At 29.6% G+C, this 17,367-nt stretch overlaps 1 protein-coding gene across 1 annotated transcript in view; it reads left to right on the top strand.

Annotated features, from left to right (window-relative positions):
• Positions 1 to 17,367, top strand: part of LOC145323043 (calcium-activated chloride channel regulator 2-like) — a 116,495-nt gene that overhangs the window by 38,893 nt on the left and 60,235 nt on the right. Inside the window, exons 3-6 of the mRNA XM_080165432.1 lie at positions 1,654 to 1,742; positions 2,120 to 2,269; positions 8,861 to 9,034; positions 14,789 to 14,915. Coding sequence (XP_080021558.1) covers positions 1,654 to 1,742; positions 2,120 to 2,269; positions 8,861 to 9,034; positions 14,789 to 14,915 — 540 coding nt within the window. The remainder of the gene's footprint in view (positions 1 to 1,653; positions 1,743 to 2,119; positions 2,270 to 8,860; positions 9,035 to 14,788; positions 14,916 to 17,367) is intronic.

Below are 17,367 nucleotides of genomic sequence, written 5' to 3'. Positions count from 1 at the left end.
CTAATTATAATATACAAAAGATATGATTTGATTATTATCCCCTTAGACCCCTATACCTTCCCTATCCAAAGAGCTTTGTGTTCACCAAGTTACATGACCGTTCAACCGATATAACCTATTGTGGAATAGCTTCGCTTAAATTTATTTTGATATTACGTCAAGATGGGTGAAACTTCTCTCTAAGCATCATTTTTTTTCAATTTGAGTTAACTTTAAAAACCTTAAATTGCATTTTGCTGTCATTTTTTGCAAGGAAAGTTATATAACACGAAAACATGGATAGGTAATTTATTGGAAAACTTGTTTCCATTCGGCTCTAACAGAGCCATACTAATGATGTAAAAAGTATTTAATGCTTCTAAGTCAAGGGGGAATGTATTGATTTAAAGAAGGACGCATCTAATAGCCCTTTAGGAAAAGCTACTACAGATAAAGATCGTGCTGTGAAAGGGTTCTAGATTTAAAGTGTTTAGTTTTGTTAACTAGGTTTTAAAATATTTTTTTTTACTTAAAAAGCTAACCAAAAAATTTCTGTAAAATTGTCCTGAAAATATAATTGGAGAATGTTGTGATTATACCAGGAAAAAATGCACCGCTTTTTCTCTCATTCCACGTGCCAAACAAATTATGCTTTCATTTATCAAAAAAGACAGTACGAATAAAAAATTTAAGTCAAATACATTTCCACTAGAAAAGGACTGTATCTTGTGAAATGTTTTAACTTTGCTATTTGTCTAAGCAAAGTCCTAAAAAATTATTTCTTTTTTATCTAATAAAACATAAAAATTTAGGAGTACAGTCCTTTGAAATATTATACTATGCAAATCTGTTAGCCCGTGTTGGTTTTGACAATACCCAGCACCTTAATTGGAGCAGATTCCATCTATACTTTTAATAACATGCTCTGTTGTACTTTTTTGTTGTGTAAAATTTTTGCAAAAAGTTGTATTTTTGTAGGGTTCGGTAGGGACTATATTAAAATGATTTTTGCAATAATTTTTTAGAAATACAAGAATATGCTAGAAATTTTTCCCTTTCTTGATTCTTAAATTTGCATCACCTTTTAAAGCTTTTTATGACTGTTTTATCCTTAATATGGATATTTAACTTATGGTTAAGGATAAGGAGGCCCCGCAAGGTTAATTTCCCTTGTAAAGGGCAGGAGCATTTTTTCTAATATTAAAGGGGAAGGGGGGTTATTGGTTCACTTATGGAAGTTTGAGAGAAAGCAACCAGCAATTTTTCACCTTACTCATTATGTTTGCATAGGTTGTCATCTGATTAATTAGCCGTAGTTTAATAATTATTTTTCAAGATTGTTTGTGTAGATATCAGGTAGGGCTAATCAACCAAAGTATGCTAATTTCTCATTGTGCATACTTTTTTTTGCAAAAATTATTGCAAATATTTTATAAGAGAAAATGGTTACGTGTTGTCCGTTTAATGGCTGTTCCCAGTTTACACAATATTTATCATACAAAAGACACTAAAAGAGTACTTACAGATATGTCAGTCGCGTTACTTGATTATTTATATGAGGGGTTCCTCTCTGAGCAGTGATTGTCTACAAAGTGTTACTAAGCATAAGGCGTTCGACCAGATAAAAATTGCTTATTAATTTTTTTCCACTAACTTTTTTATATTTAATTTTAGAACGAGATGGAGGGTATAGAAACTTAGTGATCAAGATAGATAATTCAGTACCTGAAGATTACTGCCACATTTACATTAAAAATTTAAAGGTGATATATTAAAATAAAATTGTCCAATAAACAAAAAATGGACACACAAAAAATTCAACTTGTTTTATGTTTTTTTTACATTATGAATGTCGCGTTGCCTTTGTGTGAAAAATTTAATAGATTTTTTTTGATAAGGTTAAATATAATTGCGTTTGCCAAAATTTTACCACTTAAAAAAACCACACAGAACAACACCTTTTAAACATATATTTATCAATTGAAAAAAATGTGTCCTTTTGTTGTGTTTTCTCCGATTCATAATTTGATATTTAGTTTCTTCGTGTATTTTGGTCAAGCTTTTCTGCTTTACTGATTATCTGAATAAAAAAAAGTAGAAATAATCAATTGTACTTAATTTTTTTTTATTTTTTTTGTAGACACTGTTAACCGAAGCCAGTCATGTGTTGAGCACAGCACTGGACGGACGTGTGTACCTGGCACAGGTTACTCTGGTCATACCAACATTCTGGAGGGATCCCAGGTGCCATATGCCTGTACACTTACCACAGCCTGGTGTTATTTATCAGGTAAGGAGTTTACAATTCCATGCTATGTACCTCTTTTGTTCCTCGTTTATTATAAAAAGAAGAAACACAGACTCATACTTCGCACATTTTTATGGTTTATGTCTAAAATTACGGGATCTAAAGGAAAACAGCAAAGACCGATAAATTGATGTACATCCCAAATGATAAAATCAAAATTACCCCTTCTGTAGATTAAAATTATTTGTTGAAACGTTTGAACACACAACTTATTAAACCAACCAATCCCCAAAATTGTTAAGCCAATGAATAGGAAAACGTTATTATAAAACTTTGGGGAATATTGTAAAAATAGCAGAATGTTTTCGATTTTTAATTTTTATGTATTATTTTACAATTTTTTTACTTCCAACATATAAGATGAAAAGAAAGAATTAATTTGATTGAATACCTATTCATATCACTGTATATAAAATGTAAATTTAAGATATTCTATACCAAAACATATATAAAACATACATATGATTCAGCTTATATATGTTTTATTATGCCAGTTTTGCACATACATAATTTTACTCAAGATTAGCTAACTAAATATGAGTGAAAAAAAACAAGGAATTTTTTGCAAGAAGATACGAAGCCGTTGACAAAGGACATACTAACTAAAATAAAGTGGAAAGTGACTTGAATGCACAAAGTGAGATCATTTAGACAAAAGTGACAATGTCAAAGGCAAAATAGAGGGGAAAGAAATAAAGATTAAAAGAAAGAGATTACTTTGACAGACAGACAGACAGACAGCTAAAGGCTACTGTAGAGTATCTGCGCTGCTTTTAAAAAACAAGAGTATGCATTAGTTTATGGTGTAAAATTATACACAGTTTCCTGTACGTCAGGATTCGCTATATTAAGCTGGCAACAAAATAACAAAACATAGATTTAAGAATTGAGTTTCATGGATTAAATTATTATTTACATACTATACAAATGGCTCGGCAGTCGCTCACTTTTAAGGCGGCTTGTATACAGTTGCGGGCTGGCTTTTTGCAGCTGTGGTTGCAAATTTTGTTTGTTAAAACGCAACTGAAGCTATATTGTCACTTAAATCTGAGTTAAAATAAGTTTGATAAATGTAAAAGCAATTTTACAACATCTGAATATTCATTCTAATGGTTAATAGATCAAACAGCGGAATTTTGCATTAAGATGTACAGTACACATCATTGAAAGAACAAGGATGACATTATCTATAACTTTTGGCTTCGGTTTAAATTTTTAGAATTTTAGAATCAATTTATAATCATATAATACATTAGAATTTAGATTATTTGGCATTAGAATGATAGTTTTTAATATGAAAAAAATATATAGCTTTTATTTTAAGTTTAGTTTAAAAAACGAATTGTAGGTCAGCTTTGAACTAATAATATAGTAATAAACATTGTTGGTTCTTTGTACATATTCTTTAAAAACAGACGGTCTATACTGTATTTGATATCAAACATAATGGGACCGAGACACACGCAACTTTTATTACTTACAATTTTTGAGGGGCTTTTATATAAAATATTTAGTGAAATAAACTTTTATTGAACTATTTGGTTTTTTTTCTAAATTTTTACCCAAATAAAAGTATTTTTAGGTTCTTTTGTTTCTTAATTATTGTAGTATTTATGTCTATATAATACTACAATATTATTATCTTTTGAAAGCCAGCTTATTGCAATAATCAAAAAAAATCCGCAAATTCTGCTCTCATTGAATAAATATGGTCTAGTTGAGAAAAACATGACCTTTTCCTAACCTCACTTGAAATGATTAGCAGTCTACCAATTAAGGGGTTAGGATGGGAGTGGACACGAAAGGGGCTACATACATACAGCATACTCCCTTGCAAGCAATTTTAATCCTGTGATTTATGTCTTTTTAAACTGAGACCGCGTGTGGGTATTATTTGTATTACCCCCCCCCCCCCCCTCCTTTTTATTTACGTTAAAGTTTCATGCAATATTTAATAAAGTCATAAATCTAATTCATATAAGCTAGAGTAACTTATTTTTTTATCTAATAAAGTTCCTATTATGATGTTTGACATAACCTAAGTTATTACTTTTATTAGACCTATAGAACGCTGTTTAGGTAGCTAATTCTACTTCTGAGAGTAAATTCTGTAAAATTTACATTTTTTGCTATTTAAACAAAGTATTCATTTATTTGATGGATAGGAAAGGGCAGAAAAATAGCCTAAAACCATCTGAAAACTTTGATCAATTGATACAATAGCCTAAAAAGTAGCCTTATATGAAGCTTCCATAGAATGGAGATTTCAATAGGTTCAGAAGTTAATGATATCTTTAGCTACAGACAAAAAAACTTTACTACTTTATACAAAAGGATATACATCTTTAAAGCAAGATACATTTTAAGGTTTAGTTAGTATCCCATGTTAGTTCCGCATTTAGAATATTGCGACCCTCCCTTTGATCGCTTAACCCTTAACCACACGGGTGTACAATCATATACACAGAAAAAACAGTCACATTTGCAAAGAAGAAATAAGAAAACGGGACTCGATCCAGTAAAACAAAGCATCAACGAGCGCTAAGACTCAATTATATAAATGCATTTTGCAAATCTATTGAAAATAACACAAAATTAGATTTTTTCAATTTTTTTATGGATATTGTTCGTTTAAATACTTTTTATGTCAATATGTTACAAAAAGATAAAAAATGTACAAAACACTTGGACTACGGGATATGTCACCCTAGAATAAAACCAAATTTATCATAATAAAGCATCTTTCAACAAGTTAGTAATAGTAAAATTACGGTTATGTAGAATACAAAAATCTTATATTTACTAAAATAAATGAGCGGAAATGCCAGCACACCAACCACAATTGGTGATGCATCGGTATTTTTGTGTTGGGTGTTTGTGGCAATATGTAGACTTCGAGGGTTAGGTTAGGTGACTTTAAGGGTTATGCAGGGCTGTGGGGTTCCGTAAAATTGTCTATTACCTAATATATATTTATTTTGTATATACTTATTATTTGAATTAGAAATGATGGGGGAAAAAATGAAAATGGATTGAAATATTGTGATGAAAAATATCAGTTTAAAATTTTACTTTAAAAACAAAAGTCTTTTATTTCTTACTTTTTTTCAGTAAATTTTCTTCTAACTTATCCCAATTTTTGGAAGGTTTAAAATGAGGGTTGGGGTGGGGTTTTGTTGGTCTAGATATTGGACAAATAACTATTAGAGTAATAGGAGGTTTTTTTAAAGTATTAGCATTTAGTAAATTAGCCTCAAGAACTTTATTGTAGACTCAATTCTTTTTTATAAAATCATTTTTAGGTTTTAAGTAGCGTTTTTAGTATAATTATCATTGTCCGTTTGTCTGGTAGTTTGGCCAATTTTTATTATTGTGTACAAAAACGACGATGAGCGCTCTATTGAAACTCTGTTAATGATTATTGTTTAGATCTATTTGAATTTAAATGACTGCTTTTGTAGGCTAATGTGTTGAACATTAAACATAATTTAGTAATTATCTCATTAAAAACAAACCTTTTCAATAATTGGGTTGGTGCCGTTTGTCTCAAAATTAGGTACAGTTAGTTTTTGTCACATTTCTGGATATGGAAATTACTCTATCGTTTTTAAACCTTGCATGACAATTGTTTTCACGATTATTACTTATGATTTGTTAAGTGTAGCTAAAGTGTAACTCTGTAACTAAATAAGTTATTAGTTTTTTCATGTTTTGCTATTCAGTTATTAATCTTTGCTTTAAGAATGATATTATTCTTGTTATTTTTGTAACGTATGGTTCATTAGTATAGGCAATATCATTAACAATATAGGTATAATTACGTTAAAGCATTCATATTCTCTTTATTTTATTGATTTATCTACTTTGTTAAATCGAATGTTTGGCTTATTTTTCATATGACCCCTTTTATCTTATAAACCACCCCTTCCCCCTAGAAATGATAGTGTAGATGCTCTATAAATCATTGTATCCGGAAGTATGTTCAATTAATTAAACTAAAGAGGAAATTGAAGTTTAGATTCTCTAGATTTTGCCTGGGAAAAGGAATTCGTAGTGAAAACAATACAAAAAATACAATGCAAGAATAGTTTTAAATGACAGGGTCTTGAACTTGTTCATAGTACAATTGTGATATGAATGACCGTCCGTTCCACAACGATGTTAGGTGAAGTTTTTATTTGTCCAGAGTAGGTTTTATGCTGTTTTTAGTAGGATTTACTTCACCCCTCCTCTTTTCAACGAGTTCCATCACCCCTACCACTTTCTTGTGATATGAAGGTCTTATGGACTAGGGGTACAGCCGGACAAAATGTATTGTAATAGTTATTTCTCGCATCGTATTATAAACGGCTTTCCGCGGATATAGAATGTACAATTAAATTATTAAAACTAGTTTTTTAGCCCCGAGGTGCCAAAGGCACCGGCTAAAAAAACTGGTCTTAATCTTTTGATTGTAAATTCTTATTTTATATTCGTAGAAAGCTGGATATAATACGATGCTAGACATAGTTTTTTCGTATGGATGAGAACCGGTTCCTATCCACCGGATTCGAGTGAATACGAGAAAATAGATTCTTTGACATTGTTTTAAAAAGCTTTATCTGTATTAATGTGTTTTTGATATCTTTGCATGTATGGTAGAAATGATTGAAACCTACACGATACATAAATATTTGTAAAACTTTACCTTTACATACATGAGAAAAACATTTTATATAATACGAATATTTATAGAAAATCGTTGCTTTTTCAAATAAGACAAAAAACAACATAATTGTTTTATTTTTATTACATTTCTTTCCTTGAAATCTAACCATTATATTTTATTAACCTTAAGCGTTTATTTAAATTATCTTTACGTGCCAGTTTGATTATTTTTTCTAAGCACCAAAGCAGCCGAAATTTCACAAAAATAACATGCATCAAAAATGCTTATTTTATTGATATAATCTAAGGCATTTTGCGCTAGCGTATAAAGATTAGACTATTATCGATCCTCTATATTGATTTTTCATAGTTTTGAATTTAAGGTATGCTGTAATATTTTGATACTTATCATTGGAAATTTATACACACACATCATTAGATTTAGGAATGGTAAAAGAAACTAAAAATAATCAGAAAGATAGGGGACAATAGGCTGATTATTACACTAGTCACCAAAGTTTTATAATAACGTTTTCTGATTCGTTGGCTTAACAACTTTAGGGACTTGAGTTAATTAGATTGGTTGGTTGGTTTATCAAGTTGAGTGTTTCAACGTTTTAACCACTAATTTTAATCTACAGTGGAAATATTTTTGTTTACCATCATTGGAGATGTACATAAATTTATCGGCCATTTTCTTGTCCCTTTATATCTCCGAATATATTGTCCTACTAGAATGACCAAAAACCTTTTTATAAGAAAATATTTTGTTACTGAATAACATTTTACTGTTCTTGAGAGAATTTACTTATCCTTACAGTCATGACAGATAACCTACAGACACATGTGCTTAATAATTTTTAATCCAAGGGAAAGCATATTTAAATCCCCTAATGTTTATTAGGGGTGCAGCTATTCCAAAACTAACGTAGGTTCCTATTTATAGTAATGCTTATAATAAAAATTACACATTTAATTACTTTTCTACAGGCATAACTTAACATACAACCCCACATAAGTTAATCTACATTTTTAGAAATACATGAATAGATAATATGAAGTAGCCAATTGGACTATATTTTATACTGGTACCCAAAGCTTTATTGGATACGTTCTCAATAGATTAATCTTCAAACGGGTATAGTCTTTGCTCATTAGGGATGTACAGTACATAGATATATCTTCCATTGTCTTATCCTTTAAGATCCCTGAAATAAGATAAATTTTGAAAGCTACGCCGTTAGTGGATATAATCATCCTATCAGGGAAGTAAGCCTATTGATTTTTACTTTTATCCTTGTATTTATGTAGTTATAGATATTATTATACAATCTTATTTATACAATTATTATTATTCAAGTAAAAATCAATATTCATTTTGTTTTGATAAATATTAAATATTTAATTCTTTTAACTTAAAACAAATAATAAACAAAGATTAAGTAATTTTGATAATATTAGTAATATGATTTAACATATTAAAATAAGATAATTTGATAAAAACATACTTGTCAACAAAAAAATATGTACATTTTTAATATATTTATTTTGATTTATGATGAAGTAAGTTCTTTTGACATTTTAATTTTTACAAATTCTTTACAACAGTTAGTTATATTCATATTAGATATGTCTGTTAGCCTGTCTTTTGATCATTATGTTAGGTTACTTAGAGAATCTCCAAAACACTGATCTGTTAAACCGTCTGATTGACTTTATGATTTTTAACTTGTACTTCTGCCTATACTCCGCTTTACTTGATAAAAAATTATAATACTCTGCTTTACTTGATGAAAAATTTGCATACTATGCTTTTCTTGACAAAATATTGACATGCTCTGCTTTACTTGATCCCATGAATGAACAATAAGCTTTTTTATTTTAAGTTTTTTATCGAAAACTATCATTTTTTTTCATTGTTTTTAGGATGCTGACATAATGATAATGCCCGATTCGCCGATCTATGGATCTAGTCCGCATACCCAGCAGTCTAAGGGCTGCGGCCAAGCCGGTGATAAGCTGGTTATTCCGCAGTCTTTCCTTACGGATTGGAATACAACCAACAGAATATGGCCCGAGCCGGGGAAACTTTTTGTAAAGGTAAGATTTTGTATATTTTTTGTTTTGTTTATTTATGTTATATGTAAGGCTTCAGTTCAGTATCCTTTTTTTATAACCATCTCTTATGCTTTTACAGCTTAACCCTTTACAGTCTAGCCCCTTGCCGCACCTTAATCGGTCCGGGGTGGGGGGTGTTCAACGCCCCCCCCCCCCTATTATCTCAGTTCCTATTAGAGCTAGAAGGCTAAATTTTTTTGTGCAAGTCCCCTGTTTGATAATGAATTTCCAACCTTTTATAAGTCTAAGTCAATTTTCGCGTCCATCACCCTTTTATTTAACAACATTTGTTTTTAAGTCTTTTTTACTTAACTTTTTTACTTTTACTTCTATAATTCATTTCCCACTCAAAAAGTCTTTTGACCATGTTCATTTTTTTTTAATTTTCAAATATTTTTTTTCTCAAAAAGTTTACATAGTATATTTGTTCCTTTTGTTAATCAGTTTGGACATCCCTTGACAGTTAGTTAAACCCAACATTAATCTAACCAATATTGAATAAACCAAAAAGCAATGCTTCAAGAATGGGCAAAGGCACTTTTTATCTTAAAATAGGAAAGGTGGGTTATTGATGGAAATGTTGAAAGACTTCGAATAAAAGTATGAGGTAAGATTGAAATTTACATCATTAATATTTCTAGCAAGATATTTATGAATATTCAGCCTTTCATACCAAATTAATATAATTATTGTAGAATATAATTCAATATTTCAAATTTTGATGATTTATGTCGAAATTTTTTACATTTCAATACTTTTATGATTAAGGATATGGACCATTAGTTTTCATGTATATTTTAAATTCGTCTCGATAATTCAAAACATCCTTTTCTTTATTTCTTTTTCAGGGATTAAGAGAATTTGTCAATGATGCAAAAAAATCTTGTTTATTTTGTGTGGAACCTGTGCCTACTTTCAATTGGGTCTTTGAATATCAGCAAAAAGCCTCGGAAATATAAACACAGCCAATTCGCTATAAAAGAGCAGAAAGCAATTTGCAAGTAGAAAAAAGGTCCCCACCACTTGGGCAAGGTAGTTGTCTTGGTTAACATCTGTACTTATACATTATTAAGTAGTTGTCATAAACAATTTTAATCAATGTTCATTGCTAACTGGGAACATTTGCTTTAAACTTTACGTCGAAACACGTTTTTTTTTGTGATTTTGCTGTTTCCTTTTTTCCCTATATTATTTTAGGGGAGTTCTCTTTTTCCCAGCACATAAATTAATCTAAATATTGAATATTTGAAACTTCCTGCGCGCGACAGGCAGGCGGAAATGTCGTACGGCCGTTTTATGGTTTAAAACAGTAGGAGGGTAAACTGGGAGAGTCATTTTGGTTAAATGTGTTAAGATGACTTTTTTTCTGCTTTACATTTTACAATTCATTACTTTGGATATTTTTATGGTCTTTAAAAAAGATTCTTTGTTTTAGGGATACAGCATTATAAGATAAGTAAATGATACAAAAATAAATATCCCTATCTATGTCCTAACTATTTTCTTTTTCTTCCCTTCTTATTCTCTCTTTGCTTGTTTATATTCTTTATCACTAAACAGTCCAAATTATTAATCTTTTACCTCTGATAATAATACTTTACAATGTACAGTATATCTTTCAGATATATCCTGATAATCAAAATATATTATTTTATATCTTACTACACAGTGCAAATGAAGGTGCTTTGACTTTTGTGTCAGAACCTAAATTGGGACATAGTGCATTTCATTACCCTAGGTTAGGTAACTTCATTTCACTTTTCAATAAAATCTAAAATGCAGCGGTTTTTCAGAAAATGAAATTTTTTCATAAAGTTCTTCATAAAACCACTCCTGAAGTGAGTTAATTAATGGCAATTTTTATCAATTGCTTTGCTAAGGTCACGGAAAGTCAGCCTTAAATAAATCATATATAGAGAGGTTTTATGACTGACTTTATAAAAGCAAAGTTGTTCAAAATTTTAAATAAATAATCTTTGCTTTTCTTGTCATGATTATGCGGTAACTCCTAGTGGGTGAAAATTGAACTTGAAATTTTTAAATCTAATTTTCTGAAAAACCGCTGCATTTTAGATTTTATTGAAAAGTGAAATGAAGTTACCTAACCTAGGGTAATGAAATGCACTATGTCCCAATTTAGGTTCTACCACTGAAGTCAAAGCATCTTCGAAGGCACTGTGACTATGTAACATAGGATTGGTACATTTTTCACCGTCTTTGTCAAAATTACACGTGTGTTCTAATGTCGTGATTGAAACAAATTGAAAAAAAGGTATTGAAAAATATTTTTATTTGAATTTCTTGTCAAATCATAATATACAAACCTTTAGTTTTTTATCCCAATAATAATAGTTATATGATCACATGGTTAATTTTAACAAAGTTGGTAAATAATGACCCTCCTCCCCTCTTTTACTAGAAATTAATTGACCGCAGAGGGGGAAACCAAGCATTACAAATTTTCTGGCAAATTGATTTAAACCTCAACTAAAGAAAAATATCACTCACGAAATTTTTTGTTGTCATAATTTTACAACTTATACAATTTTAACTTTAAACATTATGTTTCTTTGATCTTTAAATTCATAATTTTTATTAAATCATTATTATTAATGTATAAGAATCTATTTGTGTCTAATATTAATATTCATTATCTTAAAATTTGAATAAAATTTCAAATAAACACTTCTATTTGTGTATTTTCAACAATTCATGTTTTCTAAAATGTCAATTCTTTGAGTTATTGCTCAGTGAAGCTTAACAGAGCTGTTTGTCAATAGTCCCCAAAGAAGACGTGGCCTTCGTTCAGAATTGATCATTCTTGATTTTTTCGCAAGATAACCATGCCGTAGAAATCTTTTTAATCTTATTGTGTAATGGTCACTAATCCGTCAACTCTTGTCAGATGTGAAGAGAACCGCCGTCGTTCAATTTTGTCCAAAAATAATGTTGAGAACAAAAATGCGTTTTTAACACATGCACAATCTGATACCTTTGTTTTGGGTACGACGCTAAGGAATTTATAATTTTATCAATTTTGTTTTGAATATTTAAGCAAGTTTTTGATAAAAATTAATGTTTTCTTTTGAAAATTATAGGCCGCTTGTAGGTGCTCAATCAAGTTGTTTCTAAATTAAGATTTAAACATCTCTTTTTCTTCTTTGTCAGTTTATTTTTGGAGTTCAACAGAAAATTATAATTTACTGCCTATATGTTTATAGGGTTTTGTACAGTTTGTGGAATTAAATACTGATTAAATTTTAACAAAAAATTGTGTATCTAAATACTAATACTTGTCAGGGAGGGAGGGTACATTGAGCTGTTTACAACACTGGTCCCCAAAGTATTATGATAACGTTTTTTTATTTGCTGGCTCAACAACTTTGGGGACTTATATTGAATTTAGTTAGTTGTTTCCTTAAGTTTAATGTCTAAACGTTTCAACCACTAATTGTAAAATAATATAGGGGTTATTTTTGTGTTTCATCATTAGGGATGTACGTCAATTTATTGACCTTTGGCTTATCCCTTAAGATCCCTGATAGCTATTAAAATATAGCTTTTTAAACAAAGTTATGTGACTTTCAGAAAGAATAGCTGCGATTTGGATATAGTATAATTTAAATATAACCTTTTAGGATTATTTTAATATATGTATGTACAATGTACATTATACAAATTGTAAAAATCTGAAACACAAAGAATGTGGATAAAAATTATAACATTTGAGAACACTCAATTTTTTGGTTGTTTATTAGAAGTGAATAGGGAGAGAGATGCATATAATAACCATATTTAACTGGAAAACCACTGCTTTTCAGTGTTGCCTATAAAGTTTACATTTAGATAGCAGAGGGAAAAATTTTCATTTTTGGATTTTATTTATAAGGGAATTATATTACATAGTTTGGTATTAAAACTTTCAACTAAAGATTTTTTTATTCAAATGTTGTAAAGTTAAAATCCATGTTGTATATAAATATACAGTATGTTTTATTTTATGAGAACTTTTTGAAAGCAATTTTAACCTACTTATAGTTATCAGAATTTAATGATGAATGTCTTATTTTCTTCGTTTTGTATATTTGTTATTTGAATAAAAGATTCTTGTTTATCTGAATAAGCATTTGCACAAGTAATGGGTAAAATTCTTTTATTTTCCTTCCTAATGTATCAGAACTTATTTCATAAGCTACTCTATTTACCGCTTCCATAAACAAAGGCCATTGAGATATATGAAAATTGAACAAAAAGTTGAAAGAATTTGAGCCCGCTGGTAACATGCCCATAACCTGCCAGTCTTTATGTCCCTTTTTTACATTAACCTATGAATTTTAGACTTCATAAATTAAGTTTTTTCAAATGTGTCAAATTAAGTTGGATTTTTTGCTTTGTTTTGTTTAGCTTCTTGTGGGGTATGGACGTAACTACGAGAGTTTTTCTCTAGTACCATGCAGAGCTATTATGCTGATGAAAATACGAAAAACAAGGATATCGTAGAGATCTAAAGGGATAAGAAAAGATCCGATAAATTGATGTACATCGCTAATGATGATACATACCTTTTTTGGATTAAAATTGGTGGTTGAAACGTTTATACACTTAATTTAATGATTAAACTAATCAAAATTCACTAAAGTTGTTAAGACATCTAATAAGAAAACTTTATCATAAACCTTTGGGGACTATTGTAATAAACTCCCCATTGCCCCCTCTCTCTCTCTGAGGATATTAAGTTAAAAATAGCATAGCCTGCACAGTTTTCTAAATGATAATAGTTTCAACAATTTACAACGCCAAACTATTTGACAACTGTTATAAAATTATTATCATGGAACCTTTGTCTTTATGTCTTTAGTTTACATTTGATAGATTATATGCCTGTATAAAGGCCAATACATCTCCCCTACTTGATAATAATTCTTCGTATTTTTTATATGGTGAGGCCTTTTATTCAACACATATAAAAATCAATGATAACGGATGCCTTATTTTAACCCACCAAATATTAAGTTTATTTAATTTATGTGCTAAAATATTAATTTAATAATATTGAATTATCAGATAACATGTATTAAATTCAAATAAACCATCTCGTCTCGCCTACGCGCGTATTCACAGACTCTCAAATATCAAATATTCGTGATTAAACAAGGACCAGCACATTCATAGGTAGCTAGGGAAATCAAATGAATTTGTAATAAAATAAAAATATATGTACCTATATTCAAAGCTTTACGCATGTTTTTCTGTTCATTTATCAATTATTTCAACAACAAGATTACATAAATTAGAAACATAATTAGAAAAGAATAAGCAAAAGAAAGACTGTAAAAGTTATTTCCAACTGACCAGACGGACATAAAAGATTACAGAGAAGCTTTGCCACCTAAAATATTCATAAAAATATTGGTTGGTGAAGATCCAATTTTAAAAAAGTCTGTCTATTTATTGTAAAATGTACATATAATGGACATTTAATAGACTTCCTTTTATTCAAAAGAAAAGTCCATGAAACTTTTAAAGCTTTTCAAAAATAGCTGAATCTTTTAAGTACTTTTTTTTTGTAAAATACCTGCTGTTCATAGAGATATTATATTTGTAGAAATATTTGAAATGATCATTATTCAGAAAAAAATGCATAATAGCAACTTAATTTCATGACTACAAAAAAGATCAAGGCCATAAAATATCTGAAATGAGTATTCTAATGTCTAATATATTTTCATTTTTTAGGAGTGGGCCAAACTGAGGTATGGAGTCTTTGACGAGCAGGGCTATCCTGATGACAGCATGTATCAAAATTTTTATAAAGTCCAGGACAAAGTACTGCACAGCGGCAATACAGATGCGTCAGTTCTTGGTGAGTTTTTTTTAATTTTTTAATGTTTTAGGTCACGATTTTTATGATTTAAAAGACAAAAATTAAAAAAAAAGATAGAAATAGAAATGTAGATACATTTTCGGTTACTGATAGGTCTTTAAGATTTTAAACCTAAAAATATGAATTTCTCAATGGACTACTAAATTTTTTTAAATATTACCTTAGATCTTTGTGAATTAAAATGCAAACCAAAAATATTAAAATACTTTTGTTTGTTTAAATGTTAAATGCAGTTTGTTTACTTTACTGTGAAATATAATATAAGAAACAGGATAGATATTAATTAATTTAAATCATGAAATGCTTTTATATATTTAAAGAAATTTAACCAGCTTCTTTTACGTTCTTAGTAATACCTTTCCCCACTTAGTGTTTCGATTCTTTTTTCTTTTATGGTTTTGATTCACACAAACATTTTATGATTCAAATGTCTGAAAAACTGTCACTGTTCTTGTTTATATAATTGACTAATGTTGACCCGTTTTGAACCTGTGCGGTTCATAGGCAGTTTAAAGTTGGCATACAAGTAAGCAGACGAAACAAAACAGCAGAAATTAAAGTTTTTAATGTGTACTGTTTAATGTTTACAAATAATTTGCTTATATTAAAGGAAACGGTAATTTTTAATTTAAAGCCCTCCGTTTTTTAATGTAAAATTATGATTGTCCTGTATGGTTTTTTAGTATTCCTAAAAGATGCTAATCATATTTTATATCAAAATGCATTTTGGTGGTTTCTTAGGACCACTGCGTTTTAAAGGCAAGTGATAATTGCACTAAATGCCCTCTCCTAATAGTATAATGACAAAATGGCCCTCTCATTATATGCCAAGCTTATTGCCGAACAATTTTTCAAATATCACTGACAAATAGCAACAATTTTTTTCAAATACTACACAACACAAGAATAAAACACAAAGAATTTTTTTGTTTATTTTTTTCAAGGAAAAATTGTCAATGATTGGTTTTGTTTATCGCTAGCCTATGATGCATGTTTCAACCGAATGAAAACAAAAATTCCAACCTTTTAGTCTTCAGTCAAGGTTAAGCTCTAAAATTTGTCTTGCCTTTTTAAAACTAAAGAATCATAAAGCTTTTCAATTACAAACTTGTTATTAAATTGCAAGCTTGATCCTTTTCATTTATGCAATTAATACCTTTAAGAGTGATTGAATTTTTGAGCTATCAAACTCTAATTTACCCCCTTTGTAATCTTAATTGCTGATTTGAGCAAAGCTTCTCAACATGTAAAGTATGTCTGTACGTTTGTTTTTTATTCTTTGTATTAAGTTAGCAACGCAGTGTAGGGGGTTGTTTATTTTTAGTGTCAGGGAGTGTATTTAATTTAAGGGGTGTGTGAAATTTTACCATGACACCCCCCTTAGCTGTATTAGAGGGGTGTAGACCCTTGTCAAGGTTTTTGAGTGATCATTGTATTTCTTAGTAGTAACTCATTGAAATCACATTTTTCTCTCATTTTAACTCTCATACCTTACTACTAAACAGTAACTATTTTTTATTTATGGCTAAGCTGCTTTTGAATATGTTTGTCCTTGTAATTCTCAAGATATAAATTGGTTTACAGCTTTTTATAAGAATTTTAAATTGAAATGTTTGGGCGCGTGGGCGGGGACTGGTGATAGTGAAACAATTGATTAGAACCCTTTTTATACTTGCTGACCACATTATCTTAATCTGTATCAATTAAGTTGAGAATGCTCTGGAAGTTATTTAACCACCTGATGTGGAGTTTGATTACTTTTACTTGCGCGCAGCAAAGCTACTCTGCAGCTAAGACATGTTGGTAATTTTCTTGAAATAACCCTTAATGTAATTTTGATTTGATCTACTTATTCACAGTTCTGAAGAATAAAGGTACTAAGAAAGAGAGGGAATGTCTGATTGAGCGAATAGGAGAATCGCATCGGAATTTACATTGGATCTCATTGGTTGAAATTATGTACACATTTTCCTACGAAGGCATGTTTTTTTTCATTTCATACATACATAAAAGTCAGCTGTTAACAGTATATTTTCTTAGTAGAAAGCTTTGCGGAATCAGAATTAATTGCCCAAAAATTTCGTTTACAATTTGAAAGCTTGAAACAAAGTTGGATTCTTAAAAAAAAAGTTAGGCTGGCAACTCGCTGGTGAGGCAAAATTATTTTTGTGAAAAATCCTCCAAAATCGAATAAAAAAATTTACAAAAATGAAATAAAATCTTAAGAGGGTTATTAACATATGATTTTGTTTAATTTTTGTAGATTTTTAATGTGCTTTTGGATGATTTTTCACAAAAATAATTTTGCCTCACTATCGAATAGCGAGTCTATCATTTTTTAAGAATCCACATCAGCTTGAGTCGAAAGTAAACAATACTTTTGTCTGCTAGGAATGTTCTCTCTTAGATTTGACGAAAAAAGGGTTCAGAA

The sequence above is a fragment of the Acartia tonsa genome, chromosome 1 (genome assembly GCF_053477335.1).
Source record: "Acartia tonsa isolate MP-2025a chromosome 1, ASM5347733v1, whole genome shotgun sequence".
In the NCBI taxonomy this organism is placed as follows: Eukaryota; Metazoa; Arthropoda; class Copepoda; order Calanoida; family Acartiidae; genus Acartia; species Acartia tonsa.
The sequence above is the reverse complement of the archived record's forward strand: the minus strand, read 5'-3'. Positions and strand labels throughout refer to the sequence as shown.